Source organism: Propithecus coquereli, unplaced genomic scaffold (assembly GCF_000956105.1).
Source record: "Propithecus coquereli isolate 6110/MARCELLA unplaced genomic scaffold, Pcoq_1.0 Scaffold10, whole genome shotgun sequence".
NCBI lineage: Eukaryota > Metazoa > Chordata > Mammalia > Primates > Indriidae > Propithecus > Propithecus coquereli.
This window is the reverse complement of record NW_012133858.1, coordinates 5,630,337-5,649,152: the sequence shown is the minus strand read 5'-3', so window position 1 is coordinate 5,649,152 and position 18,816 is coordinate 5,630,337. Positions and strand designations below refer to the sequence as shown.

Genomic DNA, 18,816 nt, shown 5'->3' with positions numbered 1-18,816 from the left:
CATGGCACTCACTCCAGCCCAGGCAAAAGAGTGAGACTATGTCTCAAAAACAAAAAAAAAAATTTTCAGACAGACATTTACTTATTAGTCTTATTGTGCCTTAGCACCAGGCACTAAAGCAGCCCTGAGTGTGTGTGTGGGTGGGGGGAGCGGCATGCGGCAGTAAACAAGGCAGGCATGGCCCGAATGGGGACTCAGTCTATCAGGGGCAACAAGCACTAGATGCTAAATCACACAATTCATCATTAATTGCAAAGGTGAAAAGTGCCAATAGCAGACACGCCCTAGCTGGGGAGTCCAGGGAGGTATCTCTGAAGTGAGGTTTAGTTGAGATCTGAGAGAGAGTCGGACTTAACCAAGCTAGGAATTAAGAAGACCAGTATGGCCTGAGTAAGGATAAGTAGGACATGGGCCCAGAGAAAAGGGACCAGGTCGTGGTGAGCCTGGTGTGCTGAGTGGGAGATTCTAGCATTCGTCCTGAGAGCCACTGAAGGGTTGCACGAGGGGAAAGACATCGTCAGATGCTCAGTTTAAAATGAGTGCTCTGACTGCTTTGTGGAGGATCAACTGGGAAGAAACTCTGCAGAAATTCTGACAGGAGGTGATGGGGGCTCAGGCAGGGCCCATGGCAGAGTCTGTGCAGAAACAGGTTGGGGGAAGAATCGCCAGGATTTGGTAACTGGGTGTGGGGGTGACGTAGGGGCAGGTTGTAAGTCTGACCCCCAGGGGCATGGCTTGAATAATTGGGTGGAAGGTGGAACTAGTCACTGGTACAGAAGCAAAGGGGTTGTGAGAGGTAGCAAAGAGAGGACAGATTTTTCTGAAGATTTCTTTCTCTTTCCACACTTACGCTCTGGTTTTCATAAATGACAGTTGTGTCCCTGAACTTTAGTGGGAAGCAGCACCAAATGATGGTTCTCAATCAGATTCTGGCAAGATGTGCCTTTGGTTTCAAGGAAGTAATTTATACACTAAGGTTTAAACATAAATTATAAATTGTTAATATAATTGGATCCTAATAATAAAAAAAATTAGGGACACCAAATCCATTTACAAAACATAACCTCAGACTTAAATGGAATTAATTGATGCATTCTTGAAAGGGCTTTTCCCTGGGATATAGTTTTGGGGCAGCCCCTTAATCCGACATACAAAGTCCTCTGTGGCCGCTCCCCATAACCCCACCTCCAGTGAGTTCCTGCCTCACTCACCCCTCAACACCCTAAAAGCCATTTCTCGTTTCCTGAGTTTTGTTTTCACTATTTTTCCCTTCACTTGAACTATTCATATCCTTTCTCTCCCTGTACCCACTTCCCAGGCTGCCTCCTACTCATCCTTTAAGCTCTCGCTCAGAATCCCCGGCTACGGAAAGCCTTTACTCTTTAACGACCCGTCCAGGCCGGGGTGGCTGTTGGTCTTCTCTGACTCTGTTCAGACCACAATTACTGCCCACAGGCCTGGCTCTCCCACTGGACCCTGAGCTCTGTGTAATCTCAGGACATGGCATGGTGCTCAGCACAGAATGGTTGCTTAATACACTTTTAACTGAACTGAACTCAAACTGATCCCTCTGATACAGGACTTGGGTGAATGTCTCCCATGCTACACTCCCACTGTAACTCCACCTCGCAGTCTGCACTCGGTTCTCTTTGTGTCTCCACCCTCTCCACTGCCCCGCCTGGCAGGAAGTAAGTTCCTACAGGAATGAAAGGAATACGGGTTTTCACTATTTGAATCCTACACTTGCCTCTCCTCCACCATGCAGCACCTCACTCAGAAGACACACAATGAACTGCCAAGCGCATATGTGGCTGATGCTCCTGCCCTGCTTGTCCTGAGAGAAGCTGCGCCACCCATTCAGGAATAGGCCTGACACAGCCCTGTCACCAGGAACAATAGTGCAGGTAAGCCCGGACTCCTCGCCCACGACAGCAGTCAGTCTTGTAGCAGCTTGAAAAGCTTTCTCCTTTCCCTTGCCCTGACTTTTCAATCAGAAATTAGTCCTTTCCCAGAACAGTCTTTTCCAGAAGAGATACTCACATCCTGAACTAGATCTGGGAGCCAATCTAACAGCCATTATGCGTAATTCCCTAATCACCCCCTTTCTTCCTCATCTAATTATGTTTATTCCAACCAGCATACGATCAAGATGGAATGCCTTTCAAGACAGGTGACAGTCTTTTCTAGCTGCCAAGGAGAAGGGAAAAGGTCCTTCAGAAGAGAACTATTAACATCTCTGAATAGTGGCCATGAATGCAACTGAGTTAAAGAGAGACAATTCTGGTCTTGAGAACTTCATAGGCTCCATCCCACACGCCAGGGACCTCTTCTTAAACACATCCCATTGCTCACTCAGTCAGCTCTCTACCCACATAGCACCAGCCATTGCCGTATGACATATTATGTACGTGTTTGGTTTTGTTATTATTTTATCTCCACCCCCCTGAATGTAAGCTCCATGTGGGCAGGGACTCTGGTTCACTACTGTGTTCTCAAAGAGCATTTGCTGAATAAATGGACAAATGAACTGAACAAATCTGACTTGGGAACATCTTGTGTGATAAAGGGCAAAAACCATGAAAGGAAATGGAGATGTTTTGCAAACATATGTGGAATCAAAATCCCAACTCTCTGATCCCTCATCTGGCTCTCTCTGATAAATCATCTTATTTGAAATGGATTATTCAGTTCGTATCATAATTTGATCCATGGAGTAAAACAAGCAAGATGCTCGATGTTTTAAGTACACTGAAGAACTCCTCCCTCTTACCTCCTCCCTCCCCCCAGCTCCCCACCCCGTTCCTGTTTAGAAGGCTGTTTTCTGAGCTGAATGAAGGAGCACGTACGCACCATCAGGAGTCTGCAAGACATTTTGTTCTGTTAAAGGCTCAAGTACACACAATGTGTAAGAGCACCCAGGAGAGGCCATCAAATCATTATTTCTGTCTCCTCGAACAGCACACTGAGCGTTGGTTCCGAAGGGGGGCGGCTCAGACGCTGCCTATGCCACCCAGCTCCACATCGGGCTGCGAGTGCAGAGCACACAGGCACACTACGAGACACCTAATTACTGGCAGCTCACTTTCTGTCCCTTCTTAGAACACATATGATCAAAATAAATGTCTTGCTATGGTGGCAGAAGACATCATGTTTCTGAGAGGGCTCAGCTGAGACTCATTAGCTGGTTTATGGACTCTCCTTCCCCTGGGAGCTGCAATCCTGTCTCCTGACAGATCTGATGCTGGGTAGAAGTGGGATGAGGGCCTCAGCTGCCCCCAGCCCTGGGCCCCCCTATCCCCAGCCAGCCCACACCTGTGCCTTCCCAACAGAGCTGAGGCTGGGTAACTGGCACCTCCCTGCGAGACTCTCCTCACCCTGGGGCCTGGATGCCTGTTGATGGAGTCACCACACTTCTCATCAGTAAGGCTTGAAAGGCTCGTCAGAGTTTTTGAACTTTAGAACCTGGGGTTCCTTTCAAAATACAGGTACCACCTCATCCTCAGAGTCTGAATCAAAAGGTGTGGAACAGGGCTTGATAATTCATTTTTTAAAAGCCCTGCACTTTGCCCAGATAATTTTAATGCCAAGAGTGCAAGGACCACAATTTGAGAAATACAGTTACATATTCATATGTGACACCTCACTGATTTTCTATGACAAAATGGACAGCAACTTTTAATAATCTTTTTTTCACAAATGCTCTCAAATCTACACTTGCTCCATTGCCCTACTTCATGCTCTGTGGCCCCACACCATGACTGTGGCTCCCTATCTCTGCCCACCCCGACCCAGCCCACCCACTGGCACCAGATTACCTCAGCCTTCCTCTGAGCACATGTCTCCTCTGCTCAAAATCCTTCAGTAGCTCCCTATTGGTAATCACGTATGAATCCTTTATCCTTTATCCTTTATCCTTTATCCTGGCATTCAAGGCTCCAGAATTGCATGTTGAGATCAAGGACATGCTAAGGATAGGGGTTATCAGAAAGAAGTGACCCTGGATGGTGACTGTCTTTTCACTCATTAACGTAATAATAAAAAAGGAATTGGGGGCATTAAAGATGTTAAAAGTTGCTGTATATCAAGAAAAGTCTGGGGCTCAGTAACTCCTGGGAAGGGACTTCATCCTCTCACTGCCTCCCCAGCCTCCCCAGCCTCCCACCCTTTCCAAGTCGAGGTGCCCAGGTCCTTCTTTGGAAGATGCTCACCATGGAAGGACCACTCCTCAGTCAGGACGGAGTTTGCATCCACAACATCAAAGTAAACACCAAAGCAAACACCAAGGGAGAAGGCCACGGTGAAAAGGAAAGAGAGGCAGGCAGGAGAGTAGGGCGGAGAATAGCGGGGCTGGGGTGTGGACCTGGAAATGGGGAGCCATGGAACTAGAAGTCCATGAGGTTCCAGGGCAGGAAGGGTGTGAGTGTGCCAGAGGCTAGCCTCTAGCTCATTCCCTAGCCCTGCAGAGGCTAGGGAATACTGGAGAGGACTGGGACCCAGAGCCCTCAGTACTAGCCCGCCACTATGGGGAGAAGGATGGAGTGCCCCCCCTCTCTTTCACTCCAATCTAAAAGCAGGAGCCTCCCTCTCTCTTCTCCCTACCTGCTCCAACTCGGCGGAGTCTCAACCCTGCCCAAAGAATCACCTATTAGCTATTTGAAAACATATGAATGGCTGGATTATAACCATCAAAAAACTTACTTGGGAACTTTAAAACTTGTAATTAAACCCATGGGCAAATGGATGGATATTATTCAAGATATATGATCCAAAGAACAGCATCAATAATGCTGGGTTAACATAATTATGATTGTGAAAAATAAATAAAAATGGGCAGTGTCTGTTTTAGGGAGATTTGTGTTAGAGATAAATAGCTACAGAGGGCAATTTTAAAATGATGAGACGTATGGAAAATGGTGTTTGGGTATGAGTTGGACTGTCTTTGTGGATCTCACTGAACAGGTAGTTTGACAACCAATCTCAGTTGTCAGCAGCTATATGACATTAGGCAAGTCTCATCCTTTGGGACCAAGTAATCTACCTGGGCCCTTTGATCAGTAATATTCTAGCACTAAATTATAAACTTCTCAAAGGCAGAGACTGTGTCTCTCTTATTCCCAACACTCAGTACAGTGCCTATGGCATAGCGGAGAGGCTAAGAACATGGAGTTTGACATTAGGTGGATCTGAGACTGAATCCCCAATCTGCCACTAGCTGTGTAACCTTAGGCAAGTTCACTTAACCTTTCTAAGCCTCAATTTCCTCACCAGAAAGATGGGGACCAAATTATCACCTTCCTTATAGTGTTGGAAGATTAAACAAGAAAAGGCAAGGGAAGGGATCAGATGTTCAATCATATTTACTCAAAGATAATGAATCCTGAGCTTTGAACAATGTAACTTTTATAGACACATTTAATTCTAGGAACGAAATCTCAGGGTTGGAATCCAACTATCCGTCTGATGTTTGAATCCGCTTCCCAACGTACTCATCAAGCAACCCATCTGTTTCAAATTTTGAAGATGATTCCCCCTGTGTGTTTCTCTGATCTAACCCGGTACAGAATATGCCCTGAGCCTTTCCTTCTTAGCCACTTTAATCCTTCTTTCATAAACAAAGAGTTGGTTTCTAGACCCATCATGATTCTGGTCACTTTTTTACAACTAATCATTCTAAAAGCAACCCAAAGTGCTCATCTTTTTTTATGCAAAGCTGTCAACTGGATTATACAATGACCAAACCAGTTTAGGATGATGGAGGGGCTATAGTCACTACAGCTGGTAAAAGAGCGACTATCTGGAGTTTTAAAAAATTACTCTCAAATCTCTTTCAGATATTCTTTGGCAAGCAAGAGCTGACATAGTAAAAGCTATAATTTTCTACAGGAAGCTCCAGAAAAACTGACAGAAGCAGGTGTGATCAATTTGTCGTACAGGAACTATGGACTTTAATATTAATTTTCATTAATTCAGAATGGAAAGTCACCAAACTAGATAAATTCTGAAATCACTGCCCCTTACTAGTTTAGCTGAGCAGACTGCTTAAAAATAAGACAATGTTTTTAAGGGAAGACACGGAGCCTCAAACGTGTCATGGCCCTAGTCACGCAAATAAGACCATTCCCTAGTCTTCCAGCCTCTCCTCCCACTGTCACTGCCAGGGGTGGGCATCCAGTTAGACTTCCTCATCCTTGTCCCCGGCCTATAACTTAGCTCTCTGCTTTCTGGCCTTTACCAAGACCACCACCCATCTCCTCTGCCTATGCTCCAAGGACCAGCACAAATCCCACCCCAACCAGAGGGAACTCTCTGCTCGACTCCACCAGCTCATTGTTATTTTGCTTCTTTGGTCCTAAACTTAGATAGCCATATGCCATTAATATATTCTTAGGTGTATGTGTCTACTCTCGAGGGCAGAAACTGCAAACTCCTAGCACAGGGCCTTGCATGCTGTTCCAAATACTTTATACATTTATTCTTGCGAAAAACGGAAGGTGAGGAAGAAGGGGAGGCAGAACAAGATGGCCTGCAGGGGGTGCTCTGAAAACAGTTGCTCTGGCTAAGAAAAAATAGAATGGAATTTGCATCTCCCAGAAAAAGCAAGAATCTATTTATTCCTTGTTCTTTTCACCACGAGTCAGATCTATCTGGGCTTGAAATTAGCCCTTTTACGTACATGGGAAGCCAGAGGAGCTAGGGGAGAACAAAAGCCTGAAGGTGGACAGATGACATTGTTGTTATGGAGGGCTTTTTCGGCTGTTGCTCAGTACTGTTCAATGCTGAGCTGGAAAAATAATAGTGCTGAAAATTACTCCACTAGCAGGAGTAAGGCAGAAATGCCCTTTCCATGTCTTTCTTCAGCTTAATGGATCCAAATTCCAGTTTTACCCTTAAGACTTGTTTCCATCATCTCCCAGCCTAGCAAGGAAGAGAAAGCTGAGAGTGCACCTGTTGGGACCCAAGAGGAAGGTGCCACAGAGGTGATGTGTCAGGCCATCCCTGGCTGCAGATGTTTAATGGACTCTCTTTTTTACTTGCATCTATCTTTGGTTTACATCTCTCTGCTTTACTCTGATTTGAGCCCTTAAAGGGCAAAGTATTCCTACTTGGGCAAAGGTCACCCCCAGAAATGGCAACCGGCAAGAAGCCAGGCAGGCAGAGGCAGGCTCGCTCTCCCTCCCCTCGCAGGAGCCCCCATCCTTTTCTTGTCTCCCCCCATCTTCCTCCTCCTTTCTCTCTTCCCACCTCAGCCATGTCTATTTCTCTGCCCTTTGTGTTTTCCCATTGTCTATGACTCTGTCCCTCCCTCTCCTCCCTGTTGGGGCTGTGTCTGTCTGTCTTCTTCCTCCATGCAAGTATGCATGTTGCTTCCTGTCTCTCTTCCCATTCTTGTTCTTTGTCTCCCTGGCTAATCTGTTGTGTGGCTTTTCTGTAGGACACCTGAACTAGGAGTCAGAAGACCTAGCTTCTGGTCCTGGCACTACCGCTAACTAGCTGTGTGATTATAGCTAAGTGACTTTGCATGTCTGGGCTTTGATTTCCTCCGTCATATAGTAGGTTGGACTGGATGCTCTTTCAGGTTCTCAGCAGCTCTGAGCTTTTATCGCTAAATGCAATGGAACTCAGCTGCCCCATGAAGCAGTTGCCATTTTAGAAACAGGAGAATCAGCTGGAGTCGTCAACAGCACAAGCACCAGGGGGCGCCCGAGCACCACTTACAGAGGCTGTGACCACAACACAGGGCGTACCATGTGCTGGGCAGGCTCTGTGCTAAGCACTGTATTCCTGTCTCATTCAGTCTGATGAGACAGGTACTCTTATTGTTCCTGTCTTAGAGGTGAAGACACTGAAACACCATGAGGTGAAGCAACTTGCTCAAGGTCACACAGACAAGACATGTCAGAACAGGACTTCCACTCGGGCTGTCTGACTCCCAGGCTCTTATCCACGGTTCTGCTTTGCCATAGCCACTCATGCTCCTCAAAGCTTCCCATGTAGGCTACGAAGCAAACATCTCTGGATCCAAGTGTGCTTAGGAGTCTTGGATCCAGACTGTATGGTTCAATTAATTCTCTCCTCCTTCAAGACACCAACTCCGACTTCTCACACCTCCGCCTATGACTGTTCCATCAGTACTCTAATGCCCTGCACATGGCTGGTATGCTCTGGTAGACCTGTTCTATTTTCAGATGTGTGCGTCTTGTGCCTTTCTAACTAACCAGGCATTGTGCCACCACCTAGGGCAGTGCTGGGCCCATGACAGAGGGCTATGGTTTCTACTCTCAAAGAGATGATGGAATAGATGAGACATGCACGCAAAATTTAAAAATAATGTAATGTAAAGTTGAAAGTATCATCAAAATTATACACACACACACATACACACACACACACACACACACACACACACACACACACATATATATATATAAAATAAACTGTGGAAGCATGGAACCAGGAAATTACTTGTCTAGTCTGATCCTGAAAACTAGGACAAGCTCATGTATGGTTGGGAGTCAGGAGACCAAAGACCAAGTCCTTCACTCTAACCTTCAGGTGTGTAAGTTCAGCACCCTCTAAACACAGCTCAGACACGTGAGGCACTAACGGTTGTTTGGGTATCAGGTGAACAATTGAGAACCATCACCAGGCTTGGTAGCCCTCATTTTTCCAGTTTTCCTCGCATCTGTCCCAGTGTCAGATACACAGTGGGTGAGCAGGTGTGACGATGGGTGAATGAAGTCATGCTCCCAGAAGTCATATTCACATATCCTGAAAAGGACAGTGGAATTAACCATCCTGGGAAATTCCATTCTCATGGAACAACCAAGCCCCCATCACACCCACCTCAGAATCTTCTGCTTGCTTTCACACAGTGCCAACAATGTGATAAACCGACAGGGTCTTAATTCTAGAAAGGCTCTTGTTTTTACGAACATGATGTAGAATAGCCACAGGTGTAGTTTTATTATACTTTTTCTTAGCTTTAGTTCAGATGGCATGGCGGCCACAGAAAAGTCTGATAACATCAGTTCCCCAATAGTCTGAGTCCAGAATGCCACCCTCCTCGTGGGGAGGCCTTTCACCCACCCTCCCTGCTGCCCCTCTGCAGCTCTCCAGAGCCCATCCTAGGACAGCAGCCATAGAAACAGCAGGAGGGCGAAGAGGATGCCACAGATGCTGCGCAATCCATGGCTCAGATCATCTCTGCGAGCCACGGAGAGTTCACCGAAACCGCAATGCCCCTTCTTTGTGTCTTCCGAGGCTGGTGCCACACTCTGTCTCGATCACAGACACCCCCCATGCTCTCCGATGCTCAGGGATGATATATTTATCTGGAAGGCTCCAGATGGCAGGAGTGGGCAAGTGATTCCTTTGCTTTATCATTTCTGGCAGGCCCCACAGGGTTTCAAAGCTGGGGCCAGCACATTAGCAGCGCCCATCTCTTCTGGGGCTGAGGTGTCACCTCTGAAGACTTAATAGATGCCCCAGTCAGGAGGGGGTGCTGCAAAGGAGTTAGGGCAGCCTGAGAAGGCGGGACATACCTGAAGGCCCATCTACCCTGGACTGACTGCACAGCCAGCCCCTCCCAGAGGGTATCACAGAAAGTGACGAGGATGCCCCACCTACCTCCCCCCTGCCTGCCTCAGGCACCCAGCACCAGGAGCCCCTCCCAACGATAACTGTGAAGGGAACCAACACCCCAAACACATGCACAGTTGGCTCTCAACTTTCCATGCATATTTGACTACGCTTTTGGGTCATACCTGGTCAACAGCACAGAAAAATTAAAGGAGAGTAAATCATTATTTTATATATATAATCCTCAAATTATATGGTGGCCACAGAAAAGTCTGATAATGGGTGTTTGAGCACAAGTGTTCCCACCCTGCCTCCCACAGAGAAAAAGGGTGAGGACACTAAGCCTCAATCTCAGTCCCCAGCTCCCAGCAAACTCCCCACCGCCACCAGTATATCAGTCCTCTAAGCAAAGCTCCCAAGGTCCCCAAGGAGACAGAAACAGAGAAAGTACAAGGGGAAAAGAATGGGTTACTTCATCTGCAATGGCATTTGTGACAATGTTGTCCTTTTATGTTCAGAAACATAACTGTTTCTTTATTATTTGTGGTAAGGGAAAAAGCCATGACTGGTATAAACAATGCAAACAAAACAAAACAAAACATAACAAAACAGATAAAGCCAGAAATAACCTCTAATCATAGAGCATTTAGTGAACAACAGCCTATGTTTAAATCTGGTTTCCCAGGTTCAACCTTGCCAAGGAATCCGCTAAAAGTCCCTGTGCCCTACTCTACCCCTTCTCTGGCAGGCCACCTGCACCCCCGATTGAGAAGGGAGTTCGCTTTATGAGGATCCACCCCCCAGAGTGCTCAGATAACCCTCATCTGTCACATGACTGCGAGGAATTGCTATGCCTGAGACTGAGTCTCCCTCTCCAACACCACATGGACAGAAGGCCCAGTCTATGAAGCCACTTAGGCAAGAGGCATGCGATCAACAAGTTCAGTTTTTATTTTGTTTTGTCGGTGGGGTTTGGGGGAATATCTGGGGGCTAAGTTGCCATCTTCCCTCTATCAATCCAGGCTTTCCCAGGCCTGGTCCCCTAGGTCAGGGACCTGATCAGTCTGCCTCCTGGGCTGGATGACGGGTGAGGGGAGCAGAGCCTGTTACCTGCTGCACATCCTGCTGGAAGACGCAGAGCTGCAGCCGCTGGTGGAGCCGCACCTTGCGGTGCTGCCAGATGCTCTCGAGGCGTCGCTGGTGGTGCAGCACCTCATGCACCACGTCCAGCACCTGGTGCACGGCCTTGGAGTAGTTGGCTGTGGCCGTGAGGGACTCGGAGTTCCCAGGACTGAGGGGACGCTGCAGCACATCCAGCAGTGCCTTGCCATCCTGGCTGACCTGCAGGAAGGAAAGAAGGTTAGGGCACGGGACAAGAGTGGCAGGCAGGGCACAGAGAGACAGGGGGTCTGCCCAGGGGTCCCCAGTTAGGCCTGCCTGAGAATCTCAGTCCTTTCTAGACCCATGGCCACCGAGGAATGTGCCACCTGGCCAGAGCTGCTGTGGTGTCCCACCTGCAGCTGGGGGGGGGAGGGCGGAGCATCCGGAATCCTGGGGAGAGTTGCTGCTGGAGACTGGCCAGCTGTCTGTGAGACTCTGTCCCCTCTTGAATTTCAGCTCCATGAGGGCAGGGACTCTGCCTTGCTCACTGTTCTCTCCCCAGCACCCAGAACAGTGCCTGGTACATAGTAGGCACTTGATAAATACTTTCACTGACTCACTGACTAGGTCAGGCAGCAGAACTTCATTTCAAAAATGAAGTCAAATCTCAGTTGCCACCATAGTCCTCTCCCACTATTTCTTTCTCAACTTCTCCAATCTGGCTCCAAACTTCTAGAAGTGTGACCAGAGGCAAGTTACTAAGCCTCTCTGGGCCTTGGTTTCCTTGCCTTTTACAAGAAGAATAATTACGGTACATACTTTTACATACTGTAAAATTATCCTTTTACAAGAAGGATAATTATGGTACATACTTCATAAAGTTGTGGTGAGGATTAAATGAGTTAACACACATAGAGTGCTTAGAATAGGGCCTAGCACATAGTACTGGCTACCAATTTTATCATCATCATCATCATTTCTCTCTCCCGTCTTCTTTATTTCCTTGTCAATTTCTTTTATCTTTATCTTTTTTAAAAATCTTTTTCTCTCCCTCTATGCTACCCTTTTCTTTCTCCTGAAAATCAATGACCTTCCCATTTTTCTAGAACACGTAGAATAAGGTAGGGACCCTTAGACTGTGGACACACCAACCATGCTCCTGGGTTCCCTAACAGCTGCCCTCAGTCTGAGAGCAGTGGGGTGACCTTCCCTGCCCGTTCCTCTCACTGGAATCTTGGCACCATCCTGGGCACCAATAATTGTGGACAGTGGCATCACATGGTTGATACCTGTGGCCTTCCAGTGCTTGGCAGGGTACCCCACAGAACTGCATCTTTCCAATTTAAAACAGTGGTAGCTGGGGAACTGACAGGAATTTTAAGTTCCCAAATCGATTTGTTTAATAACTAAATCAGAGTTGGTTTGAAGCAGAAATGGTCGTCTTTTCCTACCAGCAAGGCAGGGAAGGAGATGTGTTTCCATGCCCACCCCATGGAGACGAATGGGGAGCTGTCTGCTGGGCTTGCAGCCTCCCCTCATCCCTCCTTCCATCACGTAATAGCCCAGCTGGGGGCTAGGAACACGGAGGCACCTGGTACTCTTGCTCCTGGGGCAGAGAAATGCTCTTGGGGCTGGGGGTGGTTAAGAGGAGTGCTGGGGCAGGGTGTAGCCGAGGCAGGGAGGAAACCACCACTCCTCACCCAATCTCACCATCCCCAGCTCCCATAGTTTACTGCCGGGGGAGGGGGAGGATAGAAGTAATGTCCTCCAGAGATGTGAACAAGACAAATATTCCACGGCCAAACCCAGGAGAGTTCTCCTCAGGGAATCCTGAGCAAATGCTGTCTTGTGGCACTATGCCATGTCTATGGGAGGGTGGTTAGGAATGGAGGACCAAGTCCTAGAAATCCAAGTCAACACGAGTCCTCTGCCTCAGTCTTCACATCTGTTGGAGGGCAGGGATGGCCCACTGACCTCTGAAGTGGGCCTGGAGGGAACGTCTTAAGTCTCACAATGCTAGGGCCTGAGAATTCATTGGGAGAAATATTGCGTCTGTATGTATAATTACACCCACACCTCACAAGTGCAAAACATGTAAGTATAGTATTAATCTCATTTGTACTCTCTTTTTTTTAATTTACAAGCAGTAAATTTAGAGATCCTTGACCCGTGGGCAGAAGCACAGTTCTGTTATAAGAGAGAAAGCCTTAGGCCATTTGGATCAGAGCTGACGAGATCAGGTTTGACTCACAAGCCCTCCTCTCTGCCTCCTACAATGACAAAGTCTGTTATAATTTTTTAGTACTGTCAGGCGCTGGGCCAAGTGCATTACATCCATTATCTTTATAACCCTTAACACTACCCTATGAGGCAGGTATTACCACCTTCGTTTCACAGAAGAATGAAACGGTTAAGAGTGGTTAAGTCACTTGCCTGAGGTCACACAGCTAGTAAGTAGGAGAGTCAAGAATCAAACTCAGTTTTGACTGTGGCAAAACCCTTACTCTTACTCTGAAGCCATTGGTTCTTAGACTTCAATATGCATCAAACTCACCTGGGGCAATAGTTGTTAAAATGTACACGTATTGACGTTCTGATTCAGTCTGGGATGGAACACAGGAATCTGCATCTTTAACCATCATCTCAGGTGAGTCTGATGAATGTGGTCCAGGAACCCACTTTAACAAACACTCCTTTAACTGACCTTGACTCAGAAGAAACGCATCGCCCAGATGTGAATTCAGTTTCCCCTCCACAGCCACCTTCCTTAATCAGCTCATCTCTTTCCATCCCTCAGCCCCTTTCCCTGAAAATGCATGCCCGGGGGCCGCCTACTTACTGGTGTCTGTCCCACAGACACACCTGTATGGCTCTTTCCTTTTACTTTGAAAGGACTGTCAAGAGGTTTTCTTCCCCTTCTCAACTTTGCACTCCCTCCCCCAACCTTTGATTTTTCAGTGGAGGAGCCTTTTAGTTTGTCCTTCACATCCACGGCAGCTTCTCACCCCTGCAAACACTTATCTCTACCCTGTGTGCTTTCCTCTGGGTCTTCTAGTGAGAAATCAGTATTTTTTGATGAGCTGCTCCATAATAGGGTGGCAGGCTAGTGTGTCCATTCACCAACCAGAAAGCAAACTCCAGAAAAGCACAGCTTTGTTTTCTTATATTCCTCTCCCTGGAGGAGAAAGTCTAATCTTCACATACAGGGTAAAGCAGATAGATGTGTAGCCACATGTACATGCGTGTAAAAGAAAGGGTAAGAGAGAGGGAGAGAGAGAGAATATGAATGTGTGTGTGCACCAAGGTAGCACCTGCTAATGGCCCCAATTTTTTTCTGTTTCCTGGCTGGAGACACCATAGTTCATAGATCAAGGTTCCTAAAGCTGGAGAGAAATGGCCTCTCTTCTTCTTAGTCCAGCGTGGGCCGTTTCACAGTGTGCAGGCCAGTGCTCTCACCACCCACCCACGTGCAGACACGCCCAGTGCCCCTGCTGCCCTGCTCGGTTCTCACCTCTGTGTAGGCCTGGGTCACCTGCTCGTACAAGGACTGGTGGTGGTGGATCGCCAGCTCCAGGTCCTGCATCTCGGACGGCAGGCCGCCTTCACTGCACATCTTGCACCAGGCGTCCACTCCCGACAGGAACTGGAAGGAGATGCCGGGTGGGTCAGTGTGGGAGCACTGGGGGCGGGGAATGAATGGGTTATGGAGAGAGGGTCAGATACCTTGGGAAGAAACATTGGGACTTCTGGAAGCCTTCAGATGCCACTGCAGGGAGTAGAGTTTCTCTTTAATTCTACAAACCCTTAGTAAGAAATCAGACCTGGGTACCTGTTTAGGAAGTGTAGTTTCCACAAAGAGGACTATTATGAAACTGGGGGAGGGGGGAACAGCGTGAGTTGTCTGGATGTCCAACAGGTTGTACCCACACATCCACTGTTAAGTGCAGGTGCAGACACAGCTCACTGCATTCCATGGATACATCAGGGCTTCCTGCCCGCTGCACACTCACAGGCATGGGTGCTTTGCAGGGTATACGATGAGTTTGTGAGAAGGAGCGAAGAGCACCTCACACAGGCCCACCAGAACCCCCAGGGAACGTGCAGAGAGCATTCCCACAGGGAATGGAGATTGAGCTCGACAGCGCTTGGACTGTTGGGTCAGCGCCCTGAAGGGCGGAGCAGGAGGGGCAGCCTAGGGGGACAGACTGTGCCGCACCTACAGTGGCAGTGGCTCCTGGGATGAGAAGTGATTTATAAATATGAATTTTGACAGACATCAAATTATTTAAAAATTAAAATTAACAACTGTAGAAGACTGTGGCTCTCCATGCACAAAGGGTGAGCTAACTGAAATCATTCAGATTTATTAGGTGGAAAAATGCACCTCTAAAATGCAAATAATTCTTCACCCAACAGTCTGGAATGGTTCTGTCTGTGATTTCTCTCGCCTGGGTGCACAGCTCCATTTAAATTAATTGCCTAAATACCTTTTCATCCCATTGCCGAGAATAGCCCATATGAGGACAATAAAGAGCTGCCTAGATAAACGCATATAAAAAAATAGCCTTGCATCAGTTTTTTTTCCCCCAGTTAAAAAGAAGCATGGTTTATGAGTAAGTCCTGAAGGACTGGTAATATCTGAGGAAATCGCATTAAAAACCAGATACAAATAAAATTTCTTCTGATCCAAACCAATCCGAGTCAGGAAACATGAAATAAAACTTAGCCCCTCCAGTCACTCTCAGTTCTGGCCCTGCATTCCTTCTGCTTCAGTTCTAGTCTTGGTGCCACTGTCAGTTGTCAGCCCCTGGCCTGCTGGCTGCAATGGCTGAGCTTTCATTCTGTATGTTTTGACCACATTCAGCCATTTCCTAGCAATTCTGGAAAATGCCATCCAATATCAGGTTACATGTATTTGCTGACATCTCAGAACCTTCTTTGCTCCACCGATAACTACTTTAAAAAGGAATCTGAAAGCAACTTGATAATCTGTGTCAACCATAGGGGAAGAAAGGCCAGGCACAGTGGCTCACACCTGTAATCCCGGCACTTTGAGAGGCCAAGGCAGGAGGATCACTTGTGGCCAGGAATTCAAGACCATCTGGGGCAGCATGGTGAGAACCCGTCTCCACAAAAAATTTAAAAATTAGCTGGGCATGGTGGCATGCACCTGTAGTCTCAGCTACTCGGGAGGCTGAAGCAGGTAGAACCCAGGAGTTCGAGGTTACAGTGAGCTATGATCCTGCCACTGCACTCCAGCCTGGGTGACGGAGTGAGACCTTGTTTCTAAAAAATTTTTTTTATTAAAAAAAAAAAAATCACAGGGGGAGCACTCTATCAGGAGTCCTGTTGCAGATCCTACAGAATGGTCAGCTCAGAGAAGAAGTCAGAGAGACAGGGAAGTACTGAATTTTCCTTGCCAATCTGGATAAACCTTGAATAAAGTATGCAAGAGATAGGGTTGAAGAGAGAGAACAGGAAACTGGACATCAATATTCTCATGGTCCTAAGACTGAACCAGTCACTATCAGTCACAACAACCATTATCCTTTATTTTTTTTAAAAAAAAAAACTATGGCTAGATCCCTCTCAAAGTGTAGGGCTATGTTGACTGTGACAGAAGTATTTATTTCAGTCTCTGTGAAGTTCTCAGATGGAAATAGACACAGGTGAAAGAAATAAAAAGATACCAGGATGTTGAGCAAATACCCACAGTAGTAATCTACTATTCAGTAAGTGCACTGGGCACCTTATATGTTCCATCTCTAATGTTATATCCTTATAACGATTAGTCCCACATTAGAGACAAGAAACAATCTCAGAATGGTGAGGTGACTTGCCTAAGAGTTAATGAATGGTGGGGTTGTGATTATAACCCACATGTCTGGCCTCAAAGTCTAGACTCTTGATTATCCCATGTGTCTTTCCATGTTAGAGTTGACAACACAGGGAAATATTTATGGTATGATCACATGTCTGACTCTCCTTTACCTGTGAGTTACCAAAAAGTGACACAAAGAAAGAAATTTAGAGGTTAAAAACACAGGCTTTAATGTTAGACACACCTGGATTGAAACCCCAGCCACCCATAGATTGTGGGATTTTAGCCTTGGTGTCTTAGTAAATGTTTAACAACCAGCATATACATGTATGTGTGTATGTGAGTGTGTATATGTGTATGTATAAATTATGTATACACAGGTAAGTGCACTACAAATTTTACTGATATAAAGGATGTGGAACTCAATTTACAAAGAATAACAACATATACAGTGCTCTCCATTGTAAATTTCATATCGTGAACTGATTCCCACAGGGTGCCTTTGTTGGACTCTTGCATCCGTAGTCAACCTGTGGTTGAGATGGACAAACCTGCAGAGCTCTGACACCGATGCTGGTTGACATTTCACTCACGCTAAGGAGTAAGACAAAGTGAAACCCCCTGAAGACTTATTTCAGAACATTACTTGTTCGTCAATGATGTGAGTGATTTCTTTGCTCAATAATCACTTTTTAACATCGGAAGAATATTTTCTTGATTTTTGTGTGCTACTCAGTGTAACAGCTCCAGATGGGACACATATTTGTTAGTCTGAAGTTAAAAACATTTTCTCCCTCATTTTCTTAAGACTCTAGACAACCAAAATATAATAAATCAAGCCCTAGTTTGTAGCATTTGGTAATTCCATGGCATAAAACTCCTACCATGGTTTATTGTAAGCTACTAATGTGACATCACTGAATGTGGAGTTTGGAAGAGATGATCAGTAGCACACAACTGTACAGGATTTCCATGATAGGAAAAAAATAGATAAAAATAACCTCAAAAAAGTAAAATACAGTAAAATAATCAGGAATTGGTGAGTTTTGAGTATTTATTAACTTTGTTTTTAATATAACACAATTAATTATAAACTTATATAATTTGGTTTTAAGTAATGGCTATGTTTAACAACCAGCTCATAAAATTCTTGAAAATTCAACTGGCTTTCCATGAGCTGGTTCGAGCCAGGCTTTGACAATCATGGGATCTTAGGCAGGTCACTTAATCTCCCAGAGCTTCAGTGTTCCTCTCTGCAAAATGGGTTATTAATGTCACTGGCCAATGTCTGGCTACTTTGTAAGTAAACATCAACGTGTAATTATTATTTTAATGTGATATCATTATCACATTATTATCCATAGCAAATACTTCATGTCCAATTAGTTTCCCCATGCCCTCAGCACTCAATGATTTCTTTACGTTCACCCCTCTGGTCTGTGCTCAGAGAATGCACACTAAGCAGACAGTCAATACACACACACACTCTCGCAAGCACAGGCAGCCAACACCAACCACCAAGCAGAATGTAAACAGGCTCTGAGTCCCTCTTGCTCGTACAACAAGCAAAGCCAAGACTTACCAGTGTTTCTTTGTGTACACAGGGGCCGTGAAAGTGGTAGAATATGGGTTATTGCTGCAACTGTTCAGCAGGGTCTTCCGTGTTTCAAAGAGACAACAGGGGCTCTCTGTAGAGAGAGTGTGTGTGCTCCCACCCTGCCCCCTCACCCTTCACCCTTCCCACCACCAGCAGCTGCTGTAGGTTCCTGGGCCTCACCTGCTCGGCCTTCTGGTGGAACACGGCAGACATGGCGAGGATGGTGCTGCGCTCATCCAGGGCAGCGGCGAAGCTCTTCCACTCTTGGTCCAGCTGGGTGGAGATCTGCTTGATTTGCTGCGAGGCGTAATGGCCGGCCTCGGAAAGGCGGGAAGCCACAGACATGATGCGGTTGATGTTGACGTAGGCATTCTGGAAGCAAAGGAGAGTGAGTGCTTAGTGGGGCAGGCTGAAAAGGCATCCACTGAGCACTTTTACGGGTGCATATTTGGGGAAGGGGGCTACTCAAAACAGAAACTCTGAGAGAGGCTGGTATGGGCCATACTAGCATATCTGTTTTTGGTCCAAGGGAAGTCTTTCTCTATGACGTAAAATTTTGGCAGGTAGCAGGGACAATAACTGAGACCTTTCGTTATGGGGAATCAGCATAGATTTTGTGCCAACTATTAATGGAGTCACTTTACATGGACTATCTTATGTAATCCTCACAACCATCTCATGAGGTCATTCCAGGGGGATGGCACAGCACTTCCAAGAG

At 46.5% G+C, this 18,816-nt stretch overlaps 1 protein-coding gene across 1 annotated transcript in view; it reads right to left on the bottom strand.

Annotated features, from left to right (window-relative positions):
• The window catches only part of KALRN (kalirin, RhoGEF kinase), a 583,131-nt gene that overhangs the window by 356,985 nt on the left and 207,330 nt on the right, over positions 1 to 18,816 (bottom strand). Inside the window, exons 7-9 of the mRNA XM_012639639.1 lie at positions 18,279 to 18,470; positions 14,192 to 14,323; positions 10,690 to 10,920 (exon numbers count right to left, since the gene is read on the bottom strand). Coding sequence (XP_012495093.1) covers positions 10,690 to 10,920; positions 14,192 to 14,323; positions 18,279 to 18,470 — 555 coding nt within the window. The remainder of the gene's footprint in view (positions 1 to 10,689; positions 10,921 to 14,191; positions 14,324 to 18,278; positions 18,471 to 18,816) is intronic.